General features: G+C 39.5%; 1 protein-coding gene across 1 annotated transcript in view; it reads right to left on the reverse strand.

Annotated features, from left to right (window-relative positions):
* The window catches only part of LOC143381767 (extracellular sulfatase Sulf-1), a 75086-nt gene that overhangs the window by 35386 nt on the left and 13087 nt on the right, over positions 1-26613 (reverse strand). Inside the window, exons 3-6 of the mRNA XM_076835405.1 lie at positions 16058-16209; positions 13435-13604; positions 2647-2797; positions 1327-1502 (exon numbers count right to left, since the gene is read on the reverse strand). Of these exons, the coding sequence (XP_076691520.1) occupies positions 1327-1502; positions 2647-2797; positions 13435-13604; positions 16058-16209 (649 nt within the window). The remainder of the gene's footprint in view (positions 1-1326; positions 1503-2646; positions 2798-13434; positions 13605-16057; positions 16210-26613) is intronic.

Raw genomic sequence — 26613 nt, forward strand, 5'->3', positions numbered from 1 at the left:
TAAAAATCCATATTCTCAGAAAGAACACACGACTTCGGAATTGAATCTAACCCAGGCTACCAAGGCTTTCTTTCCAACATAAAGCTTTCTAACTATAGATGTGACAATTCCCAGGGTGTTGCTAATGATCATAAGAGACATAATAACATTCTTCAGAGAAATCCTTCTTACTCCCATCACCCTCTCCTCAGTGTGCACTGTGACGCACACATGAGACACATGGGTGAGATTTAGAAAATCTGGGTTATGTATTCTGTTGCCACCACCAGCAGAATCAGGGACAGGGCGTACATGCCTGTCTAGCTTATCCAATGATATATCGGGATCCAGGCTAGATGACAGGCATTTTGAAATATAATTCTATGCTTTTCTTTTAACCTTCATGTAATTCTTTTATGCACAAGATCTCATGTTATACAAAACATGGTATAAGACATGTGGAACCCATTTTATCATGGGAAAATAGAGATGGAAAGGGATGCAGTGACCAGCGAGTGGTGACAAGGTGACAGAAATAGAACTAATAGCCACTTAAATCTTTCCTTTAAAAAGTCAATCTTGCTTTACAACATTTAATTTTTTAAAAATTCAGTAATTTAAAAAATTTTTAGATGGTGATGATGATGATGATGATTCTTGGTACTAGGGAATGAATCCAGGGGTACTTAACCAGTGAGCCATATCCCCAGCCCATTTTTATATTTTATTTAGATACAGAGTCTCACTGAGTTGCTTAGGTCCTCGTTAAGTTGCTGAGGCTGGCTTTGAACTTGTGATCCTTCTGCCTCAACCTCCCCAGCTGCAGGGATAATAGGTGTGTGCCACCACACCTGGCAGAGATTTTGTTTTTTGGTACTGAGGATTGAACTCAGTGCCTTGCACATGCTAGGCAGCATGCCACCACTGAACCACATCCCCAGCCCTCTTCTAATTGAATAAAAAATTAAAAACTGAGAGAATGGTATTGGTTGTTAAAAAAAAAAAAAAAAAAGCAGTGTATCTCTCTCTGATTCAGAGAAGGTAAAGATGACATCTGTTCCCCCAAATCACATTTTGTCCATGTACACAGGCCAAAAAGATATGAGTTCTGATCAATTTGAGAGAATTAATCATCAATAGTTATTTTTCTTTTCTGTTTAAACAGTACATGTTAGTTAATTTAACACGTGGCAGTGGGGAAAGGTTTTCATCTTCTAAATTACCCACCTACATGTAACCTTTTTTTGTTTTGAATGAAAGGAAACCAGACACTGAGATGAGTAATTGTATTATCTCAGATGTGCATGAGCTGAGGCAGCCGAACATTGCAGACAGAGAAATACATACGTTGATCCCGGTTCTATGCTTGGACCACGAATAAAGAAAGGCACACGGATATCGAAGTCATATGGCATGGATTTCCCCTTGACTAGTCCAAACTGCCCAATATGGTAGCCATGGTCAGCGGTGTAAATGACATAAGTGTTATCCAGCTCCCCCGTCTCCACAAGCATGTCATACAGCTGCAACACAGCACAGGATGTGTCAGAACCCATCATTGAGACACAAGATGACATGATATGCTGTTGCCACAATTTGCTCTGAATCTTTTTTATGCTTTTTTTTTTTCTTTGGTACCGGGGTTTGAACTCAAGAGCACTCAACCACTGTGCTGCATCCCCAGACCTATTTTGTATTTTATTTAGAGACAGGGTCTCACTGAGTTGCTTAGCAGCTTCACACTTGCTGAGGCTCACTTTGAACTTGTGATCCTCCTTCCTCAGCCTCCCGAGTCTCTGGGATTACAGGCAAGCACCACTGTACCCAGCTTTCCATTATTTTTTAAAAAAACAAGAATTCTACAATAAGACTGACAGACGTGAACATGAACCACGTTTTCTAACTGCTTACAATCCTGGAAGGGAAGGACCCAACGATACAGTTCAAGTGTCACTTTTCTGAAGGCAGGACGTTCTACTAACAGGTTTTGTTCATCTGTTTAGTAAAGCAGCAGTAATGATGATAAAACATAAACAAAACAAGGCACAAAACAATCTCTACGGCCAAACTTTATAAATTTTACTTTGAAAATCCCCTGCTAAGGTAAATCTTAATTTCATTACTTTTTTTAATCTAATAACCAAAGGTTAAAAATAGACTGCCTGTCAGCCTGATCTAGGTAGATCCAGCCTTAGGTGTGTCTTATTTGATTTTAAAATTCAGGAAATTTCAAATGAAAATTTTTGTATTTCTGGCTTCTTTTTAAAAGTCAGAAAACTTGATAGTTGGTGTTCATTTCTAAATGGCAAAAATTAGTTGGGGCTATGCATTGCTACTTGCTTTCTATAGGGCACCTAATCCTAACCTTGCCACACTTCTCACCAATCCCTATTGCCTAGTTCTGGAACTTCGACAGTCATTTATGTTATTGGCTTAATTTCTGAGGGTATGGCCTGATTTATGATGCTTTGATTTTTCTCTCCTTGGTCACCAGCTCCTTAAGAACCAAACTAGAAAATCAGAACAGGGACAAGATAAAGGAGACATGAATAAGTCATCCAACACTCTCTCTTTTAATATGAGGCCAGAATCAGAAAGGAATGAACAGGATTGGCAAGAATGGATGTACCCAAAGGAAGTTAAACAGAAACTCATCCCTGTACTTACCCTTTCCACAGAATCATCTACTGACATCAAAGTCTGGAGTCTTTTGCGCTGTAGAACATTTGTAAATTCCATGTGGATGGGCAGCATTGGTCCCGTGTACTGCATAATCCAGTGTTTATCCATATTTGGTGCATAGTTATAACTAGGAGTTCTGAAAACATCCAGAGAGAAAACTTATCATACATTTTTTACTTAGTCATTTATGGAGATATCTTCAGTTAAAGGTTGTGAAATAATCATATTTAGGAAAGACAATCTAGACATAGCTGGAGTGTTTACCTCTTTGTGTTTATAAGAAGATCTGAAGTCCTCACAACCCGCCCCCCACCCCGCAAGAATCTACTCTCTGGGGGTATGAGGGTATATAAATTAAAACAGATGAAACCAAGATTGGCGGCTGAACAGGTTATTAGTGCAAGTTTTTGGGTTCATCAAATAAAACGTGTAAGAAACCCATCAACACGATTATGGTTATGTTACAAAGCTACAGATAAAACTCAGTAATACAGAAGGGAATGTTCTCAGGGTGATGTTAACTCATAAAAATTTTATTGCTAATTAGGCTATTAAACATAGTCGCAAATGTTATGTGAAATGAAGATGAATCACAGCCTCAGTGCATTTTTCTCTTGAATTTCTTAAGAGCATTTTATTGATTACTTATATATCTCTATGAGTTTTTCTCATTCCTGATCTTGTGTATTAATACCATTAATTACACTCACTGGAATTATAGCCAAGATGATGTCTTCAACATATGTGTTTACCATGAAAGCTATTCATTTCATAGACAAATCAGCATGGATACAGGGCATGATTTTTATTAACCACAGGTAAGTAGGTCCTAGTGGTCTAGGATAGGTTAGTTCAAATCTATATTTAGTCTAACCCAGAGGCCCAAGTGTTGTCAAATGTATTTCACTGGGGACCCCCAAAATATCTCACCTTCCTGTTGAAGTCCAAGTCCCTCAACCATTAGATACTACCACCTTGTGTTCCTGAAGTGCAGACTCACACTAAAGCAATTCTTAAACTCAGAATTATTTATTTACACTTGAATTCTTTGCTAGACCATAATCCACTGGAACCTTCTCTTTAAACATTATTGGGTACATAGGAGTTGTGAGTATTGACCGTGTGTTTGATATTGTGCAAAGCATTTTATATGCCATTAACTCATTCAATTATCTCAGATGTCCTGGGAAATAGGTTTATTATATTCATTGAACAGATGAGGAAACCAAGACTTAGCAAAGTTAAATGACTTCTCCAGATTAACAGTTCATCAGGGGTCAAATCAGAACTGGATTCCAAAGTTCACTTGCTTTAACAAAAAAACAAAAAAAAATAGTCAAGTGAGGGTTGATTCCAAACCAGGACTTTACAAATGGGTAAGGAGCAGTCTATGTTGATGGAAAAATCTGATTAGCCCTTTTTGTTCTGGAGAAAAGTCTATCAGTGAAAGATTGTTGATAAGAATTACTAAAGGGGACCCTGGGCCACTATTCATATTATAAAACTAGAGAAACAATCAGTCACTGTGTGCCCAGTGACTTCAGGAGACTGGCAGAGTACTCTCTTAATTCTGTGGTGCTTTGAATTTCCTCTGGAAAAAAAAAAAAAAAATGGAGCTTCTGAGACACATGGTTGTACACTGGCACAATCCTGTGCACACCGAGCCATAGAAATGCACATTTTCTTCTGCTAGGGGATTTGCAAAACCTCCCTTTCTATAGGAGAAAATGCTCGTAGGAATTATTAGACTTCCTGTTCCATAGTTACTCTGATGATCAGTGTGGATACTGGTTACCTGAGCAGAAGGGCAACAGCATAAACACCAGTTAAACCCAGAGACCTTGTCCCTTAAAGTGTATAAGTTATGATTAGAAGTGTAAGCCAACTTCCATCTACAGGGACGTGTTCCAGAGTGGGCAAGAACGTGTGGCTGGACATGCTCATTGTAAAAAGGGCTTCATTACCCCTTTCTTAAAAAGCTGTTTTGATCTCAAGTTCAAGGCCAGCCTGGACAACTTGGCAAGATCCTGTCTCAAAATTCAAAATAATAATAATAATAATAATAATAATAATAATAATAATAAATAATAACAACAGCAATTATAAAGGGCTGGGGGTGGAGCTCAATGTTACAACATCCTTGGGTTCAATCTCCAATACCACCAAAAAAATAAAATAAAATAAAAAGGCTGTTTGGTGAAACAACTACACATACACATTATTATTATTATTGTTATTATTATTATTATTATGGACACATATATTTATTTTATTTTTATGTGGTGCTGAGGATCGAACCCAGTGCCTCATGCATGCCAGGCCAGCACACTACCATTTGAGCCACATCCCTAGCCCCACATATATATTATTTAAGCAGGCCTATTTAGATGAGGTCCACAAGTTTCCTTCATGAACCATTGAACAAATATACTTCATGTAAGTCTTTGGGTTGAAAAAATCCTGTTGTATTAAAATGCTTCAGGTCCACAGTAAAAATAGATAAATAAATGAAAACTCTTCAGGTAGCATCTGTCATTCTTTTAAAGAGAAACTTTTAATATAAACTTTCTTCTTATAGGTTCCTATTTTGGAGCCTGCAGGGGCTCCTCATATCCAGAACTAAGGCATGGTGGGAAGGGAAGAAGGTGAGAACTGGGGCTATACTCCTCATCCCTGATGCAGCCTGTCCTGCTACAGACAGGGTTAGACCAAGAGATTGAGGAGCAGGAGAGAGGGACTTCCAGATCACCTCTAAAGGGCTTTTCATCCCTGGGGGTTGTTTGAGGTTAGAGAAATAAAGCAACTTGGTCGTGAAAGGTCTCCTAACTATTTACTGATACGTGCCCTGAAAGAGAACACAGCTATAAAAGATTATCCAGGGTTTCTTTATCATAAACATCCTCCCTCTTATTGCCTTTGATGTTGGGGTTGGCTCAATTTAAAAATAAATCTGGTTGACTTTCTTAAAACCACAAAACCTCAATGCAAATAGAAATTACAATAGGAAACTGACACACAGGCTCACTGTGGGCAAATTATATCTTCCACCAGTTACCTTGATGTGCTTGGCCTCGTCCCATCTCCCTTCAAGGAAGAGGGACGGTTGCAGCAAATTACAAGCCTCCAATTGGACTCTCGGATTTACAGAATGACATATGTTAAATCTGGCTTATATTAAAAGGGAGAGTTCAGGGTCTGCTGTCAAAGCTGTCCCCTGCCCCACACTCCTTTATTGTTCTTAATTTCTAGTTATGGGAGATGACCTCCAGTTCTGGGATGATATGGAGGGAGGGATCCCTGTGGGGCAGCGCAGTGGGCGGTGGGGAGAGAGAGGCATTTGCCTTTTAAAGGAAGACAGACTGCCTCTGCTTCTCCCCCCTGCCCCCCCCCCCCCCAGAACAGCAGCTGTTCGGGGGACCTGCAGGTGGAAGGTCGAGGGTTGCTGGAATTGACAATGTTGTTGAAAAGTGATCTTTTGCCAAAGACCTGTGGTTGCCTCCTGCCGAGATCTGCCAAATTCCTTGAAGATGCAGCCTTCTGTCCTCCAGTGATAATTAAGTCTTGCTTCCCTAACTAAGGATTGACTTAAAATTATTCAAACAGGGCCTGGAGCTGTCAGCTGGAACACCAGCCACTGGAAGAAGTGGGGAACTGTTTTAGGTTAAAGTGGAAAAACTGTACATTCGGCTCTTTCAAAATGTTTTGGGCTCAGATTCAAATTTTCCTCCCAACTCCGTTACTTACTGGTATGGGATTCTGGACAATTTTTTTTTTCCCTTTATGATCTAAGCCTCCGTTTCCTCTTCTTTATAATAGGAATAACATACTTTGAAGAGTTCTTGTGAAAGTGAAAAGATTTCTGTGACTCGATAGAGCAAATTTGGGGATCATTTTGTACTTCTAGGTAACTGGGAAATGACTTATCACTTAATTACTCATTAAGGCTTCTTGTTTCCATTTACAAATGAGAAAGTACTCAGATGTGGCAGCTTTTGGCGAGTGCTCCTATGATGTCACTTGGACATGTCCCCCCTCACCACCAACCATACCATCACAAAGCATGTAAAAATCCCAGCCATTAAGCAGAGTGCAATAGCACATGCCTCTAATCCCAGCCTCTAAGCAATTTAGCAAGGTCCTGTCTCTAAATAAAATATAAAAAGGGACTGGGGATTTAGCTCAGTGGTTAACTGCCCTTGGATTCAATCCTTGTTTTTTTTTTTTTTTTTTTTGTTGTTGTTGTATTCTTTTGTTTTTAAAAGCCCAGCCATTAAAATGAGGACTGATGTACACATGTTTTTTTTTTTTTTTTTCCTATCAAAATCCTCCAAACCTGACTCTTTGTCCCAATTTAAAATATTAGCAACTTCTGCTTCTCATTCAGGTGCTTCCCACCAGTTGCTCAATGTCAACTTTTGTTGCAAACACAGAATGATGTCTGGCCCTCCAGGGCACACCAAATGCATCTGCAAAAAGGGAGATAACACTAGCTGTTGCTTTAAAATTAAGAGGACAAAGGACCAGAGAGTCTTATTTGACTTTCTGTTGCTTTCTTTAAAAAAAAAAACTATTTCAAGATTCAGTCTCCCATGCCCAGCCTGGTTAGACTTTGTCTGTTAGATTAGGGTTTTACCCAGACTTGTGCACTTTAGCTCTTAAACTCATATACCTCTAATCCTCCAAGATGACTACTGTATTTAAAAGTTTTAACTTTCCCCAGAAGCTTCCTGCATATTGCCTCTCTCTTGTCATTGCTTGTTGGGATGCACTGCTCAGCACACTGGGTCATACACTCCTGACCCCCCTTCACTTGTAAATTTGACCTTCACCATCATGCCAATTCTCTTTGGGGTTTGATTTTTCTTTCCAGCATTGCTTATTGACAGAGTAGGAATACGAATTCTGAAAATCAATAATGTCACTTTTCTTTTTGATGGTGGATTTTTTTTAGGAGAATAATGCTTACTGGCAAATTAATAGTTTCAAGAAATGCACATGTTGTATATTAAACCCATATTGGGGACTTGCAAAGAACTTAGCAATTCATTTTTACTGCCGATGGCCTTTGCTGTCATTCCCGTGAAAATAGATGTTTTTCTCATGTCTTGTATTTGAACATGTGTAGTCTTCATTTGTTAGCTAGTCTCAAACAACAACAAAAACCCTAATAAGGGAACTCTTAAAGGACACTGGTAGCAGGAACATAATTCACTGAAAAATGAAATAGTTCTCAATTCTCAGAATAAGCCAGTTATACGAATTTAAAGCACACATGCAAAGCGTTAAATGGAAAATTCTATACCGAATCTCTCAAAGCCATACCATCTTGGTTTTCACTAAAATCAAACTTATTTAATGGCTTTGTGGAGTTATCCCTCACCCAACTGCAAATGTCTTTAGATAGGTAATGTTTGAAAACAAGCAGAATAATACCAAAAGATTTCAATTATGGTTATACAATGGAAATAATTTTGAAAGTCTCTTAATGATGCTGAGAATTAGAATATTAATAGTGTGTGTATTGTGAACTGAACAAACCTGGTGTAGTAGGGAGAACAACTGGGTCCAATTTTGTCCCTAACTACTCATGTGACTTGGGAAAAGTCATTTGGGCTTTCACTTAAAAAAGGAGAAATTGGAATTAGAATATCTCTAGGGTATTTTTAATTCACAAAACCCATTATTTAAATGGTTTGCTGTTACTTAAAATGTCTTAATGTCAGCCAACTGATAAGGTTAACATTATTCATTTGGTAAACAACAATAACTTTTGCAACTGCTAAGTATGTCAAGATCCATGCCCACCAGGACCTGGGAGGTAAACAGATGTAAGGCTTAGGTCCCTGCCCTGGGAATTGTATGAGTCCAGGGCACTATTCATGACATTTTCTTTGAATGCTGCCCCCTGGAGTTGTACACAGTAAAACCTGGGGGATCTGGGCTAACCCAGATATGTAGTCAGGTATAAGACACAGGCAAGGTAGGAATATAGAAAGGGAGCAATTAGTTCTGCCCAAACCAGAAATTTGCATAGAGAACTTTAAATTTTCTAATCTGAAAACACCTCCTTTTATGAATTTTTGGAAGAAAAAAGTTAAGGATGTACAAATTCTTTTTAAGGTAACATCTTTCTTTGCAGCTTTAGATAACAAAGGTGTTTGAAAAATGTTGCTCTATGGCTTACACAGGTGTATTCCTCTGACATACTTGGTTTATCCAAAAGCTCTATTTTCACAACAGCTCTTGCCAATTAGTGGAGATTCTTCTGAGATTTTAGGTTCACTTAAAACTCTCTCTTTCTTTCTCTGTGTGTGTGTGTTTCCAGTAACAACTTTTGAACTGGAATAACAACAAAATTTTTTTCAAAGTTGCTAGGGGCATAGCTCACTGGCAGGTGGTAAGGATTCCGGCTCCCCAGAGCTATGTGCCTATTATCACACTGTGGAGAAAACTCACTGAATAGTGTGGCAGTCTTAAACATAGGGAAGAACTTTATGATAAACATTATTATGTGTATATATATTTTTTCTTTTTGCTGAGTTGGGGATTGAACCAACGGGCCTTGTAACGGACCTTACACGTTAGGGCCACTGAACTACAACCTCTGCCCCTGTATGGACTATTTTTGTGACAGAGGCTCTCTCAGATTCCTGGGAGGCCATAATTGGCTGAGCTACTGTCTGATTAACAGTTCCCCGTGCAACAAGTGGGTCATAACTCGCTCTTGGTCTCAGTTGGTAGGCATAACCTCTCCCCTTGCTTTGTAAAGCCAACATACCAATCTTGAACTGGTTTCCTCTTTTTGCAAACACTGTGGAAACATGATCCATTTGCTCCGTCTGAGAGGGTCAGAGAGCTATAACCCAAGACTGGATAAAAGGGATCTGGACGATGCTTGACCACCTAGGAAGAAGACCTAAAGCAAAATGTTCACATTGCTAGCTGCCCCGCAACAGGGGACAGTCTATATAGCTCCTTGCTGTTTGTGCAGGGCCTGCCAAATATTTCTGCAAAATACTTAACTTCTTGCATCCCATTGCTTGAGCATGTTGCTAGTGTTTTCGCTGAGGAAGCTGGCCATTCAGTAGCTCCCTGCACCACAATTGGCAGCTTGTCTTCAATTTGTCTCACTTCTGCTGTCTGAGGACTGAACTCTGAACCTGTGCACTCCACTCCCTATGATGTGGGATGTACACTCATGCCCTCCAGCCTCTTCCTCCAGCAGCTGCCAAAGAGAACTTTACAGAAAAGATGCTAGGAATTCAAGCTCCTAGGGCAGCTAGTGATGTGGATCTCCACATTCTAGGTGCACAAAGCTTCAGGCTTAGTGGCCAAGAGAAGCTGAGACACCCAGCCAACCACATGAATTTTCATTTTCTGTGGCTGAGGGTGATTGCCCACCGTGCACCTGGAGAAAATAATACAGCCCAGATTGGTACTTATCCTGAGTTTTTTTTAAAATGGCCAGATGTGAGAGACTCATCACAATATAGTCTTAGCTTGTCAAGATATTTGCCAGGTCACCATGGACAAGTGTTTGACTTGTTATTTGTCAAGCTGCTTCCTCCTAAACTATAAGTTGAATGATATGAAATTGTGCCTTTTTTTTTTTTTTGGATTCTGAGGATTGAACCCATGATACTCTACTACTGAGTCCCATTTCGGCCCTTTTTAATTTTATTTTTTATTTTGAGACAGGGTCTAAGACATTAAGGCTGTCCTTGAACTTGTGATCCTCTTGTTTCAGCTTCCTAAGTAGCTGGGAGTACAGGCATGTGCTATCACGGAAAGTGCATAGGTCATATATTGCCCGGTTGTATATAATTCATCTTAAGAGCAAGGATCAACATGAATTAACAGTTTTGAATTGGCTTCCTATGTTCCAGGCCCTGGGTGGGGATTTACTTATGTCGTCCCTCTAACTTTTTGTTCATGACATCACATCAAAGTGCTGGTATTATTATTATGTGCATTTTACAGATGACACTGAGGAGGTTCTGAAAGGTTAAGGAAGCTTCTCACAGGCTTAGTGAAGGCAGGTAAGACAGGATACCAGGCTTGCTTACCTGTAAGGCCTGAATATGTGTAGATTTTACTTAATAGAATCAAGGGTAAGGACACAGTTGGTTCATTTAAACTAAAAAGGAATACCTGAAGCTATTCATGTGAAATGGCATGAGAAAACATCCAAGTCACTCATATTTTGTTAGTGCTGTGGTTACATACAAACTCACTGAAATTTCCAATATTTTGCAATTGTTTTCTTTTGGAGATTTATCCTGTGCTATTTGTTTGTACTCTGTTCTCCAATTTTTTGCGCCACTTACATGGTGAAACTCTCTGTGCTTTATTCTCTTCCTGAAATCATCTACTTAATGTTAGTTGAATCGTCTGCAAAAAATTTTTTCCATCCTTTAAGGCCCACTTAGAAAGCCTCTTGGTCTATGAGATTTTCCTGGCTCCCCCCAGAAATGTAAATGCTTTTGCTCTAACCTTCCCTAGACCCCTGAATGCCTGCTCTGGACTTGCCACTTGGAGTACTACTATTGATATGACTATATGGACACTTAACTCCTCTTCCCTCTAAAGCAGGTGTCAGGGCACACTTACTTTGTGAAGGAGCAAATGACAAATATTTTATGCTTTGCAGATCATTTGGTGTCTACTCTAACTACTCCACTTGACTGTTGTATCTCAACAGCAGCTGTAGAGGACATGTAAATGAACACGGATGTTTGTGTTTCAATAAAACTTTATTAACAAAAAGCTGGTGGCAAGCTGGATTGGACTGTGGGTCCCTGTGTGCCAATCTCTGCCCTGGTTTACGGGTTTCTCAGTGAGAGTCATAGAATCTTCCTCACGCCTATGTTTTTTGCATCATGCTGTGTGGTAAAATGGGCATCACTCATAAACATTTGTGAGCTCAGTAGAATTTTTAACTGTTGGAATCAGAGATGCTTTTGTGCAAAGCTATTGTTGAGGCCCTGAGAACTCTACAGATTCCTCTCCTCATGCAGTTACTGTCTGGACATGCAATGGAGCTGTCAGAACCTTTTGACCTGGGGCTGATTTTCCTGTAGGCTTAGGACCTTGTCTTGAAGCTTCAAAGGCAGGCTAACTTCTAAGGAACCATGAAAACACCATATTTTATCAACTCCCTCTCTTCAAATTCAGGGAAACACCTGTAAGGTTTATGGTAAAAGAAAGTCACCTTAGGCTGCGATTCTGCTAATGCAACAAAGGAAACTATACAAAGTATTTTCTGATTTCAAAAAAAAAAAAAGGGGAAAAAGTGGGTTTCAGAGTAGGGGAGAAACCTACAAGACTTTTTCCCTTCACTGACTCAGCTGGTTAGTAAATTTGTGTGTGCATTAAAACAGAAAGTCTCTTGCCAAGTGGCTTCTTTCAGGAATTTAGTTGCAGAGTTATATGTGGGTAAGGCCTTCAGAGGCTTGTGTATCTGCTCATGGGGTTGAATCTCCAATACAATGGCTCATCCAGACCAGAGTCTCCAGTTGCTGTGACAGCCTTCTTTATATATGGGGTGTGTGTGTGTATATATATATATATATATATATATATATATATATATATATATATTTTTTTTTTTTTTTTTTTTTTTTTTTTAATAAAACACTTCTAGCCTCCAACTTCCTGGTCATGCTCAGTAGGTCTCCCACCCTGGCTTCATATATTTACTGTTAATTCCTAAGTCAGCTCAGGATTTCTTCTTTCTAATCTCAATCACTTGATATACTAAAGACAATCAATGTTTCCCTGTTTAGGAATCATTAGTCAATTAGTTATAATGAGATCTAAAAGAAAAAGAAAAATTCTCCAGGGATATATAATGACCAGCAATCATACCTTCCAGAAGTTACTTATCTATTTTCATGAGCTTTCTTTCTGTCTGGATGGAAACAAATGGTATTTAAGCACAAATAGATTAAAAACCGATTCTGGAGGTTTGGTGATAAGGAAATAGATATCAATTTCCTGTTCCCTGCCTTTCTAATGGGCAAGCTTTCAGCAGACCCAGCGCCAGCCAGCTGCACTGCGTGGAAGACTGAATATTGATTGCAATGATTGGGAAGAAACTGTGTTGACAGAGTCAACAAAATCATGTTCTTTGCTGCCAAAGCACCCAGGCTTCTCCATCCTTGGCGTGTTACAGCTCTCTGCTCACTCTCCCCCTCCCCCCTGCACTCCTCACTCCCTTTTCTCTGAGGAGACTCCTGCCTCTCAAAAAGAAACAGCAGGTTATTTTAAAGCCGTGACCTGAGCAGGCCTCCTGGGTGAGCCACTCCAGCTGCCTTCTGCAGATCCTAATTGCACATCTGCAGCAAAGCTGCTATAGTATTTGCCCAGAAAACAAACCCATGTTTCCTTAACCAGACCTGGGTGGCCGTTCTGCTGCTATGAAAAGCATACTGTTTGATTATTATTATTATTAATATTATTAGATCATACACATGAATATTCTTTAAGACAATGAATGGCAACTTTAGGTAAAAACTGCCCCCATTCACCTGATGAGACTCTTTTTGAGCTGCTGGTAAATGTGATTCCAAAACCATCTAGACAAGACAGAGATGTCAGGCCTGGTGGCTCTGTCGTGTTCAGTGATTGGCACTTATCAGTTTGTCACAATGGACTCTGGCATTTCTGCCTTGGGGACACACAGTGTGGAAGGAAATGAGGTAAAGGTGAGGATCAAGTGGAGAGCAAAGGAAAGGCCATATTTGTCAGACACAGCTTTGAGGTTTTACTCACATGTGTTGGGAGGCATTGGGGTACAGTTTTGAAAACTGTGGGGCCGAGTCCTCGGGGCCGTGGGGCGCAGCGTGGCTGATCACCATCATAATGGGCCTATGGGGATACATTCTCTTAGACATTTTGAAGTAATTAATGCTCTCGTTAGTGATTAAGTCTGTGAAGTAGTCCTGAAACATACATTTGACACAAAACAAAAATTACAAAAGGTGACATTCATCAGAACACATTTGAATACTGCTTTTCTCAGAAGTCTGAACGAAGAGGTAAAGGTTTAAAACATGAAAGAAGATGGTAGCTTCTGAGGCAGCAAAACATCTTCAAGAAAAGACAAAAATCAGTTGCTAGTTAATTTTGAGGGTTGCTGGCTTAGTAACATGCACAAAAAAAATATTGTATTTTAAGTAATGCACAATTTAGCAATTAGGGAAGAAAAAAGACAAGTTGTGTTTGCCCAAGATAATGATCAGACCTGGCAATACACGCGCTAGCACACACGAAGCACCGGATATATATTTCATTCTCAGGTTTTGTTGTTGTAATTCGTTGGCAAAAGTTTTAATTACTTCAAGGGCAGGAAACACCCACGCCCACCTCAAATTCACAGTTGCAGAACACACACGCACACTCACACACAAACTCATGTACACACAAAGGCACAAACACAAGAAAGGATCTTTTCTTCACATTAAAAATTCACCTGTGGGAATAACATAATAATCACTAATCAAAGCCATAGCCAAAATCTGGGAGCACAGGGGAAAGCTGCAACATTTTATCAATTAGTTTATTTGAAACACTTAAATATGGGGAGCGGTTGATTTCCTGCAGATTATACTGTGTTAATTGCACAACTAAAGTAATACAGCTGCTGGGATTAGAGCCTGTTGCTAATAAAATGACTTAACCCACTGTCGGGGGCGGGTGGGAGGGCTGATGCAAGTCTGTGAGGGGGTGGGAGGGAAAAATAAAGAAAGGATGAAAACTTAAATCAAACCACCTGCTTCCTCTAAGTGTGTATCACTGGGCTGGAAGTTTCAGTCTAAACTTTATTCAGAAAGTCCCAGGCCATGTTCACAACGTCAAAGACTTCCAGGCATGGCTAGTCACATGTTGTGGATTTAAGGACCAGAACAGCTGCAAAAGCAGTGCTCAGGGGACAAAATCTGTGTCACATGTCATTGTTAGGACAAGTCCGCAGGCTTGTCCCCTTCCTCCATGAGGGTGTCTGTTTTTATTTCTTTCCTCACTACAAAAAAAAAAAAAAAAAAGATATATCTTTTATTTATTTCTTTCTTTTTTTCTGGACACAGTTGTCTTTGACACTTAATCTGCTGTGATAATGAGCAAGTTAGGCTGATTTAGTATTTGGAAAGAATCTTGATTACTTTGCTCTCCTTAGGACAACAGGGAATGAAAGGTTAATAGCTTGAACAAGGAGCATGAAAAGCATCCCCACAGATAGAAAGCCATAGCAGTGACAATTAGTGCGTGTGGCACACATCCTTGGCATGCAATGAGTGTAGCCACAACCCGGGGAAGTGACCTGGGGTGTGAGACTGGTGGAACCACTCTGGGCTGCTTTATTCTTCATCTTGTAAAATGAGGACATTGCTCAAATTTGCCTCCAAGGTCCCTGCCAGCTCTCAACTTTGATGAGTCTAGAAGCCTATTAACAATGTTTGTGAATTAATTTGCATTCATTGTGTTCTGAAGGGTACGATCAGAACTTGTACCTTATCTCCTTCCATGTCCCCTGTGCTCAAATCAGGCCAAGCACAAAGACAGCCATGTGCCAACCACATTAAGTCAAGTTCCCTTTTTCTGTTTCTACCAAGCGCCTAGTGGGAGGGTTGCTGGACGAGAGAGGGTGCCATGGGTATGGCTGGAAGGGAAGGGAGCCTTTCAGGCTACATTCAAAAATATTGTCCCTTTTACTCTTATGATCTGAAAACAAATTTTTAAGTAAGCAGTCACAACACCTTTGTGAATTTCTAAGGCAAATCCAGTCTCCACTGGTTAGAGAACCCTGGAACACACCAACTTTGGTTTCTATGAACGGATTTAAAAATCCTGATTGATAGCCCTGGAGACTCGTGTGGACTATGGCTGCCATGGGGCAGGTGTCCTTGTCACATATACTAAGCTTGGTCAGACAGGAGTACAAACAAGGAATGCAGTTTCCCAACCTTTAATTATTACACTTGTCTGCTCTTATTTTTACATCTACGTCTGAAGCCACAGACACAATATTCTTTCACCCCACTGAAAAGCAAAACAGTATAAGATGAACATTTGATTATGTTGACAAGTCCTTCAGAGAAAGGGAAAAACAAAAATTAGCACGAGCAAGGGCTGAGGATGTATGATTTTTTTTTTTTATGATACTTTCATCAAGCACTGATTATGTCCATCCTAATGAGGGGGAAAAATTACTACACAAAGACTGTGTTCCTTGTGAATCTTTTTCTTGCCTGCAGTTGAAAATTACCTTAAAATTCCTCATTTTAACATCGTGAGAACATAGAAAGCCAATCTTGTGGATAGTTTAACTCACTGAAAATGGCTTTCCCCCATTATGCACAAAGTAAATTGATGCAGTGTAAAAGTGTCTGAAAATTACCTTTGCATAATCAAATCCATGCTTTTCTTTGATGCCATTTCGACAAACAGTGTAATTATAGAAACGAGAATTCTTGATTAATCCAAGCCATTCTCGCCACCCAGGAGGGATGTAGCTGCCATTATATTCATTGAGGTATTTTCCAAAAAAGGCTGCAGTGGGGGGAAAAAGAGGATTATTTTCTCATGTGAAATGATTAATCATAAGTAAATGCCCACGTATAAAATTAAGACTTGAAAAAGAGATGGTGAAATGAAAGTTAATCTAGGTAACATTAATGCCAAAACAACATTAATGTAATACAGGGCTAGTGTTATACATTGAACAAATGTAAGTAGCACCAAGGTACGTGGATTATGGTTTAATAAAACCGCCATAATGATTATTGCACTCTTATTTCTTATGGTCCTCCTGGAATACAACCAGGATATATTCTTTTGATAAGTTGATGTAATGAAAAGAGAAGTAGCCAGTGTGAGTTTGGGCTGCTAATCATAGAGCAAGTATTGGAGAGTTCAGACTCTGTAACAAAGTTTTCTAACTTACTGTTTGAGAGTTACGAATTATAAAGACGATGCTGAAAAGCTCATCGTGGTTTTCATATATCTAGAGAGCACAGATTTTTCCAAGCCAGGGAACTGTGGGAAACTCCATCTTTATGGATACGGACAAGGTTTTCATGGTACATGGGTGTTTGTTATGTGTATTACGTGGACATCTATTATTGATAACAAAAAAAAAAAATTCTGGGAACACAAAACTTCCACACAGCTCACTAATGTTCATAGAATGACAGTGAAGTAGAAGGTACATGTTCCACAATTAAAAAGGCCCCTGGAAGGACTCTGCAACTGTAACTTTGTCATTCCACATCTAAGTCACTATGCAGAAGGCCTGATTGATCTTTTCCAAGAGGAAGACTGCAGTTTTGCTCCTCTGCTAAAGATGATAATAAAGATGATAAAGATGATAAGGACAGGGCGAGTTGGAATATCACAGGAGCCAAATGGTTATGTATTAAAGTCAAATAACTTATAACTGTCACAAGGGTGGCAATTAATGTATTATCAGAGCACTTAACTGAGAAAGAGGTGCTATTTGTAATTCTGATTACACTAGGAAAACTGTTACGGTTGGTCACTTTAAGTATGAAAGAATGGAGAAAACTTTTATTTTCTATATGTCTGTATGCATACATGTGGATGCATGGGTGTGTATAGACATAACACACTTACATACCCACATTTATGCAAGCTTTACTTTTCTGATTCTTAGAAACCTGCAACATTTTGTTTTGGGAGAGACCATGTTTTGTGGCCAACTAGATACCTACGTAGAAACCACTTCCTGGCTTCACTGACCACGTTTTACAGGTCCCTTCATTTACACATCTGGCAAAAGGTCAAGTTCTCGGAAGACTGGCTTGGAATGATTTTAAAAAGGAAGATGTGTGTGGGGGGATCCTAAAATCAAGGTACCCTAAGACAGGGGTATTAAAGTGCACATTTCTGGAATCTTAAACTTATGCCATGAACTTCACATCTGGGTCTCTGTGGGACAGCCACTCAGCTTGCTTTCATCATTAATATACAATTGCCTGTAACACATCTCCATCTGAAGGTGCCATGTGCTCATCCAAAATGGAATGAACTATTTTGCCTTTCAAATCAACTTCACTCCTCAGCTATCTTTGAATCCTCCAAGTGGCATAATCACCCTCTTTTTAGATTTTACCATCCAGGACCTCCTCTGATTTAACCTGCCCCATCCGCTCCCCCCCTTGCTGAACAAGTGGCTCCCTGTTGCGATTCCACTCAGTGACAGGACTCAACTCTGTCCCTTCTTCCTCGGTGACTTGACATCCCATGGATGCTCACAGGGTCACTGCCGTCTCTCTGAGCCAGCTGCAGGGTCTTTCCACCCTCAGTGTCACCACTGAATCTTCCCAAGGACCAGCTGTGGTCATGTCACCCTCTTATCATAATCCTGGATGACCTGTGTTGCCTGCAGAGTCAAGATAAATCCTCTACCTTGCCCATCCTGGGTCTCAGACAAAATCCCGATCTTTCCAGCTCAAGTCTCATTTCTCTGCTAGTCATCCCTGTCCCTCCCTCCAGACAGAGTGCTCCCTTGAGTTGAGCTCTGGTTTCCACCCGTCTGCTTTTTATTTTATTTCATGAGTTCTTCTTAGTTATACACATGATCCATTTTGATGAAATTATACAAGCATTAGATATATCTTATCCGAATTAGGACTCCATTCTTGTGGGTGGGCATGATGGTGGGGTTCACTTAGGTATTTTCATATGTATTCATACGAAAATTATTTATTCTCCTTTCTTTCCTATTTCTAGCCTCCTCCCTTCCTTTTGTTCTCCTTTGTCTAATCTATTGAGCTTCTCTTCTCCCCCCTCCCCCTTACTGTGGTTTAGCTTCCACACATCAGCAAAAATATTTGTCCTTTGGGTCTTAGAGATTGGCTTATTTTGCTTAGCATGATATTCTCCAGATCCATCTATTCACTGGCAAGTGTCATAAAGTCATTCTTCTTTATGGCTGAGTAATATTTCATTATATATATATATATGTCATTATCCATTTATCTGTTGGTGGGCATCTAGGTTGATTCCATAGCTTAGCTATTATGAAATGTGCTGCTATAAACACTGATGTGGCAGTGTTACTGTAGTATGCAGATTTTAAATCCTTTGGACATAATGCGAAGAAGGAGTGGGATAACTCGGTCAATTGGTGGTTCCGTTTCTAGTTTTTTGAGGAATCTCCACACTGCTCTCCAGAGGGGTCGTACCAACTTGCAGGTGCTGGGAAAAGTAGAGATCCGTTTGTAACAGAATGAAAGTCAATCCATTTCTCTCACCCTGCACAAAACTCAATTCAAGTGGATCAAAGAACTAGGAATTAGGCCAGAAACCCTGCTCCTACTAGAAGCAAAGGTAGGCCCAACCCTTCAGCTTATTGGTACAGAAACTGACTTCCTGAACAAGGCTTCGACAGCTCAAGAAATATAATCGAAAAATCAATAAATGGGAAGGCATCAGAATAAACAGCTTCTTTACAGCAAAAGAAACCATCAGGAGCATGAAGAGAGAACCTACAGAATGGGAGAAAGTCTTTGCCACCTGTATACCTCAGATAACGGGCATGAACTTCCAGAATATACAAAGAACTCAAAGAGCTTAACACCAAAATAAATAAATAAATACATCCCACAAATAACTCAATCAATATATGGACAAAGGAACTGGACAGGCACTTCAAAAGAAGAAATATGAGGTATCAACAAGTATATAAACAATGTTCAATGTCACTAGAAATTAGAGAAATGCAAGTTAAAATTACACTGAGATTCCATCTCACTGGAGTCAGAATGGCCATGATCAAGAATGCAAGTAACAATAAGTGTTGGCGAGGACGTGGGGAGAAGGTGGCACCCTCCACTGCTGCTTGTATTGCTGTCTCCCTCTGCCTTTTGATGGATCCTCCCTCTCATTCACACCCTTGTCTGATCCCGCAGCCGGGTGTCCTGTGGCTCTAAAGTCATCTTACCTTTCTCAGCTGCGGTTAGTCATTTCTGTAGGGAATCCCTCTTTGGCAGAGGCTTTTTGGGAGGAGAGACTGCCTTGGCCTCATCTCCATCCTTGAACACATCGCAGTTTCCATCTTTTTTTGTTCTTGAGCTGGGGTTCATGGAACACAGTGTGAAGTTCTGGGGATTCGGCAAGTTACCGACTTTTTGTGTGTGTGTTTTCACTTGAATTACAAGTTTTTAAAACGGATTCGATTTTCTGAAATATTTTCATAAAATAGAGCTTCCGAGTTTCTAAAGTTGATCTTTCTTTTATTTTTCTTTGGGGAAAAAAAAAAATCTGAGAAACATGGCTATGTTCATTTATTTATTGAGTCTGTGAGTGAGTGAACCAACCAAGAAATCAGCCAAGTACTGCCTCTCCCAGAATCCTGCCTGGGTGCGGGACAAAGTGTCAGAGGGTCTGGAGTCAAATGGCTCAGGATTTCCCCTTGAGCTGACTGTGTACATGAAGAATTTCTCTCACCTTTAGAGAGGGCTCGACCTTTTCACATAGAACCACAAAATGATTTTCCTTTCTGACCAAATGCATCATGACTTAGAGTCACAGGCAGCAGACTAGGGTCACACCCTAGCAATAGTTAGTTCAGAAGAGGACCGTTTCCAAGAGCCTGGTATTTAAGAACCTCAGGCTTGGCTCTCTTTTTGGCTTCCTCCTCCTCCTCCTCTTCCTTCTCCTCCTCTTTTTCCTCCTCAGGCCCCCAACCCCCGACTTTTCTCTTCTTTTATTTCCAAGAGGGAAAAGCACAGTGTTAAGAAATATAAACCCTACAGCCAACCTGCCTGGGTTGAAATCTTAGCTCTGCCTGGGCCAGCCATTCATCCACAGGCCAGATACCTCACCTCTCCCCACTCCTATCCCCTTTGTAAAGCTCGATGATAATGAGAGTAATAATTGTGGCAGGATGGTTGTGAGGACTAAATGAGTTAATCCACATGGACTGTGTCTCTCACATACCTTGGCTCATTCAGTGCTGCTACTCTTAGTATTATTATTATCATCACCATCATCATTATCCTCGTACCACCCTGTCTTCCGATTTTAAATACTTTACCGCTCGGCAGTGCAAGGAAATCTTGCTTTACCCTGTGCTCTGCATCATGCATTTGAAAGCATCTCCTGACAGATGATATACTTTTTTTTTTTTAGCCACCTGATAGGACTTAGATTTTGGAAATAAATTCTCCCCCATTTGGCTTACATCTTCCTGTTTAATTAGTTTTAAATCTTTTTTCCTGCTACTTTTAGAGTTTGTTTTTTGTTTTTGTTTTTTTCCTTCCTCCTTCTCAAGGCAGCCGTGCCAAGTCAGTCCTGCCCTCCCTCATTGTTTAACGTTTTAGGTTATTTTGTAGTGTTTTCTACCCATTGCCATGGCTATCACCCTTTGCCTTAATCCTTCCCTTGTAAATTACTCCTTTAAGTCTCTTAATAGTCCTTGTTATTGGCTTCAGAACTCCTTCCAGGTTTTTGGTGTCTTTGTGTTAATGGAGTGTGAAAAATGTACTTAGGATTCCAGATGTGCCCTCACCCATCACACTTGTTCCAAGCCAGACCAGGCCCTCCCGTGTCAGGATGCGACATTCAGTACCACCGTCAGCCTCAAGTTACTCTGGCCTTTATTTGTTGGCTCATGACATTGAGACTCATTTGTAATCTCCCCTGGCCTCTTTGGACATTGCATTTCTTGGCAGCACACTGCAATTGATTATCTGGGCTTCTAATTATTTTTCTCCAGATGTATTAAATCTCTTCCTCCCTCCCTAAGGTGAATTTTGTTTTCTTGCCCATATTGCCTTCCTGCCCATGTGTAGAGGTTATGGATAGTCCAAAGTGATTCTATCCTTTGGCAGCGGCAATTCAACCCAACTGCTACTATCTGAATACATGCAAACACGACATGTACGGGACCTTCTAGATCATTCTTTTCTTTTGAATGCCATTAAACACTTCCCTTCACAGCTGTTTCAGAAAGTGGTAGGAGATGGGGCAACAGGGAGAAAGTCAAGAAAGACCTGATCATAATTATTGTTGGCTGTGGCCTGTGCTACTTCTGTCTAAATCTGTTACATAATCCTTAGAAAAGTTTCCTTAATCTATTTGAAGCAAAAGCATCTATTTTTTAAGTGAGAATAGCCATACAACAGATCTGATGCTGCAGAAGTCAATTTTTTTTAAGTATATGAAATGACAGATAAATTGTAATTCTACTCCATGTAGTTTATAGATAAAGGGTGCCAGGATTTCATGATGAAATATGCATAATTTTGAACCAAGCTGAAATTTTGATATATGTTAGTTTGTATACATGAGTCTGGTTTCCTCAACTAGATTTTAAGTCTGGTGAACACAGGAAACTTATGATTTATCTCTTCATAGCCCTGTGTCTAAAGTATTTCAAACATACTGTAGTTGAATAAATGTATGCTATGTTTCATGTTCACGTACCTATCAAAAATCTGTAGCACCATAATCCATAAAAATAAGAATATTAGGTCTTACTTTAAGTAAAGTCTACGTTTAAATAAATCTCATACTACAGAATAAACACACTTGCTATAAATAACATAAATAAATTTTGCAATGTAAAAAGACATAAAATTAGAAAATAGATTAATTTGTCTAAATGGATTCATTACAAAAGGATTCTTTACAAAAAGGCTTATTGTAAAGCCACGCTTGATGATAAGGATATGTAATCCCAGGTACTCAGGAGACTGAGGCAGGAGGATCACTTGAGTTCAGGAGATCAGTCTGGTCAACATAGTTAGACCCCTTGTCAAAAAAAAGAAAAATTTTTATTGCAGATCTTTATTAAATATACCCCCTTCCACTTGTGACATGAAGTAGGATTAGTAGAATTAGTGTAACTAAAATTAACTCTCGTGTGATTTTATTATATTGTCTTATAATTATAATTTGGATACTATATTTTTTAAAAAGAATCAATAATTAGAGTGGATACAATAAAGTTACAATATAATTTTGAACAGAAAAGGAAGTTTAGTAATATTTGCATTATATAGGTTGGAAAACTGGACTGAGTCATCGAAATAAACTAAGGATAGCAAAGGATGGGACTCTAGATCCTTCCATCTTACTTCAGGATTTTCCTTTTGCATGAGATAGTACCTCTCAACTGTGGCTGATTATTTTAACTTTAAAACTGGATGTGCTAAATTTTATATTAACATCTGTGCCCTCCTAAGAAATTTAAACCTTTTTTTTTAAAAAGCAGATTTCAGGCAGCATATTCATTTTTATAATAGAGGATACACTGTCATTCCTACTTCACTTTTTAGAGCAAAATACAAAAGACACATTACTGCATTTTTTCCCTCCTTGAACATTTAAGCTCTTAAAGACTCATGTTTTCCATGAGTAAAGTTAGAAGAATTTAGGCTATAGCCGGTCCAAAAATATGCCTAAATTCTGAAAAAGAAAAATCAACTCATATGATGGTAAATATAATATTGGATCAATTCAATTCATTTAAATCCATGTATTCTGGATGCCTCCCAAAACAAGCCTCTTAGTAATTTGTCTTCTTGGAGCTGTTTGTTCTTCATAAAATTTATGGCTGCTTTGTGTTTTCTCTAGATGGATATTTATGTATAATATATATTTCAGTTTCCTTTATTATTTTTCTTGGTTTGCAGCTAAATAGTCCAAACAATAAATTCATTATCAGGGAGGTAATGAAACCTTTATACGTCGGTTATTTCCCCCTCTAGGTTAGTGTCTCATAAATAATTATGTCAGTTTAATATCTACTCACCAACACTCATAATTCCTTAACAAGTCTGTCATTCTTATGTGCTTATTTGCACAATTTCAAATGGGTCACAATCCAGGGCTAGATCAATAATTATTGTCACAGAAACATCTTTATTTCCTAATAGTCTGAGATGTTTCAATATTTTCTCAGAGATAAATTTAAATTATATCAATCTCTATCACTGCCATCAATTTTTTTAATCTCTCTGATTAACTAATAGGTAAATCAACAGTTATTTTCGTAAGTGCATATTCTCCTGTTCCTACTCCAAAGTATTTGGAAATGTCCTTCTTCCCCTTAAAGAATTCTCTGTATTTTGTAGGAGTGAGCACTATAAATTCCCTCATTACCCAAGCACATCAACCCTTGGGAAGAAGGGTGGCTTTCAAATCAGACTTAGTTTCCAGGGGGAAATCTGTTCTCCCTGGAGAAAACCTGGGCTGGAGCAGGCTTGCTGGGTAGCAGAGGGGAAGCCTCAGGGTGCACTCACGGTAGCATCCTAGGCACAACCCTTCAGATCAGGGTAGCACACTGGACAGGATCCTGAACACCGGTGCCCACTCTTCTCATTATAACATCAACATAGCTTTAGCAAGTCTCTTCAATCATTGGGTCTAAATTTGCTTCTCTGAAAATAAGGGGATTAAACTAAACAATCTCTGGGTTTTATTCAAACCCTTAAAATCCATTACTGGGTGAATACAGCCTAGTATAATTGAAACAAGTTCCAGAATATACTTACACTTCTTAGAAACAACGGATTTGTTCTTATTTGTTTTTCACTAGTGACCCAGTGAACTTTGCAATGAATAGTGATTCCATTTTTGCTTTTGCCATCTGGAAGCTTATTTTTAAATAAACAGCCTTTCCCTACAGCTCCATGTAGTTTGTATACCAACCTTTGCCTTGACTTTAACTAATTTACTTTTTTTTTTTCTGTTTGCTAAGTTTTTGTTTTGTTTTGTTTTGTTTTTTTGAATACTGGGGATTGAACCCAGGGGTGCTTAACCACTGAACCATATTCCCAGCCCTTTTAATATTTTATTTAGAGACAGGGTTCACTGAATTGCTTAGAGCCTCCCTAAGTTGCTAAGACTAACTTTGAACTCGAGATCCTCCTGCTTCAGCCCCCCGAGGTGCAGGGATTATAGGTGTGCACCACCGTGCCTGGATATGTGCCAAGTTCTTATTGCTCTGTATCCTATTGTTTTCTATGTGTCTCTGTAAGGCATTTTGGAAAAAGGCAGGATGAATAACATGTAAAGAAATAAGATGATAAAAAGAGAAAGGAGTTTGGAGCCAGATGTGCTGAGTTCCTTCCACCACTGGCTGGCCTGCAACCCATTGGTCACAAGGGTGAAACCTCCCTTTCCAAGATTGCTGTAAATACTATGGTGAGGTAGCTAAAGTGCCCAGCACAGAGTAGGTAAGCATCAAAAGCTAACTCTTTCTTTCTTCTTTTCCCTGAGTTAGCCCTGAAACAAATTAGCACACCCTTTTTGACTGTTCTAGGTCCTGATTGGCCTGTGATTCACCTTAACGTCTCTATTCCTCACGGCAATCACCATCCATATACTCTGGATAGGGTGAGCGCCCCAGCCCTCCCAGCTCCAGGTCTGCTGCTAAGGGTGAAATTATAGGGAGCCTGGGAGTTGAAAGGCATTGATTTCACACAATACTTCCCAGGAGCAAAACACAATTTGGTGTTTAAAATCAGGAACCAGGCTTTGGGGGACCATTTCTGCTTCTGCCTCTGAGCTGGTTACACAACATTTGAAACCCTCACCTCCGTTATAAAACATAGCCAAGTACGTTTGCCGTCTGGGGAACCTACAGGGATGTTTGATGGATTTTCAAATTGCTTTAGAGTCCTCAGATGAAAGGTGCTATAAATTTAAATCACTAATGTGAGAAAACACACTTGGATAAGGCACTCTCTACAACCTCCCTGTAACCCAGTTTCTCTCTGTAGCAGAAGCAAACACCCTTGAGATCACAGGAGAAGCTGCTTCTGCGAGGAAAGATCTTAAGCAGGCCTCTGAATGACGATACTATCATAGGCACAATCAATATTTTCATCCATAAATAACAAGTAGTAAGTGCCCACGGGGTACTCTGCAAAAAAAGCAAAAAATGGCCACATATTTCCTGAGTCAGGTGGGAAAGATTAATTTCATTTTTAAAGGAGGTTTAAGAGAATATTTATCTGAAATCCTTTACTTTTAAACCTTCAGCATAGAAAAACTGTCGCCCTGAGAATCATTTCCAATAAACTTTCATGGTAACATTTTTAATTCTCATGAATAAATCTAGATGGTTCTGTAGGAAAACAACAACAACAATACCCAACTCCTATTTTTGTATGCTCCCCCACCCTCCGCCCACCTGTCCTCATTTTGTTCCATGATGAAATAATCTAAAAGCCAAGGTTAGCCTCCAGTGCTGGGGGAATAAGGGACTTTGAGGGAAACATCTTCAGAGGGAGTCTTGCTTCTTTCTCATTAAGTTTGCCATGATATTTATAACACCTCTTGAAAGAGTTTCCCAGTTTTCAAAACACCAACTAAGGACTTCCTCTTGCCCTGGGTATGTTATACAATGCTAGCAGGAATAGCAAGATGGAGGTGAACACTTGAGATATAAAAAGAACCACAATTTAAACTAAAGCAACCAAGTCCTATTAACTGTGTGAATAAATAAATAGGGTACACACTGGCTTGTTCATTCCATTATTCATTCATTCAATAAGTAATTTTGACCATCTGCCATGTCCCAGACCCTAAGCAGCCCGAAGACACTTGCTAATTTCTCCCTGAAATAATAAGTAGGAATTTGTGAATAGCTAAGGAAAACTGCAAGTTGTACCATGGCCCCTTGAGATTGGGAGGTTGGAGTGAGGCGGTAAATGGGACACACACTCTTTGTTGCAAGGTTATTATTCTAGCATAGTTTAGCCACTGGATGCCCAGGAGGGTATGACATTTTCTGATGGTGTCCATTGAGCACCCTTCTGATCTTTCTCTAAGGGATCTTTCTGGTACATTCTTCAGAGTAAAAAAGTCAGTGCTCACCGTCTGAATATGGTTTGTCTACTCTGAAACTCGTATTTATGTTTGATTTTCATTATGGTGGTTTTGGGAAGTTGGGTCTTTAAGAGGTGATCACGGGAGTGG

This window comes from Callospermophilus lateralis, chromosome 16, assembly GCF_048772815.1.
Source record: "Callospermophilus lateralis isolate mCalLat2 chromosome 16, mCalLat2.hap1, whole genome shotgun sequence".
In the NCBI taxonomy this organism is placed as follows: domain Eukaryota; kingdom Metazoa; phylum Chordata; class Mammalia; order Rodentia; family Sciuridae; genus Callospermophilus; species Callospermophilus lateralis.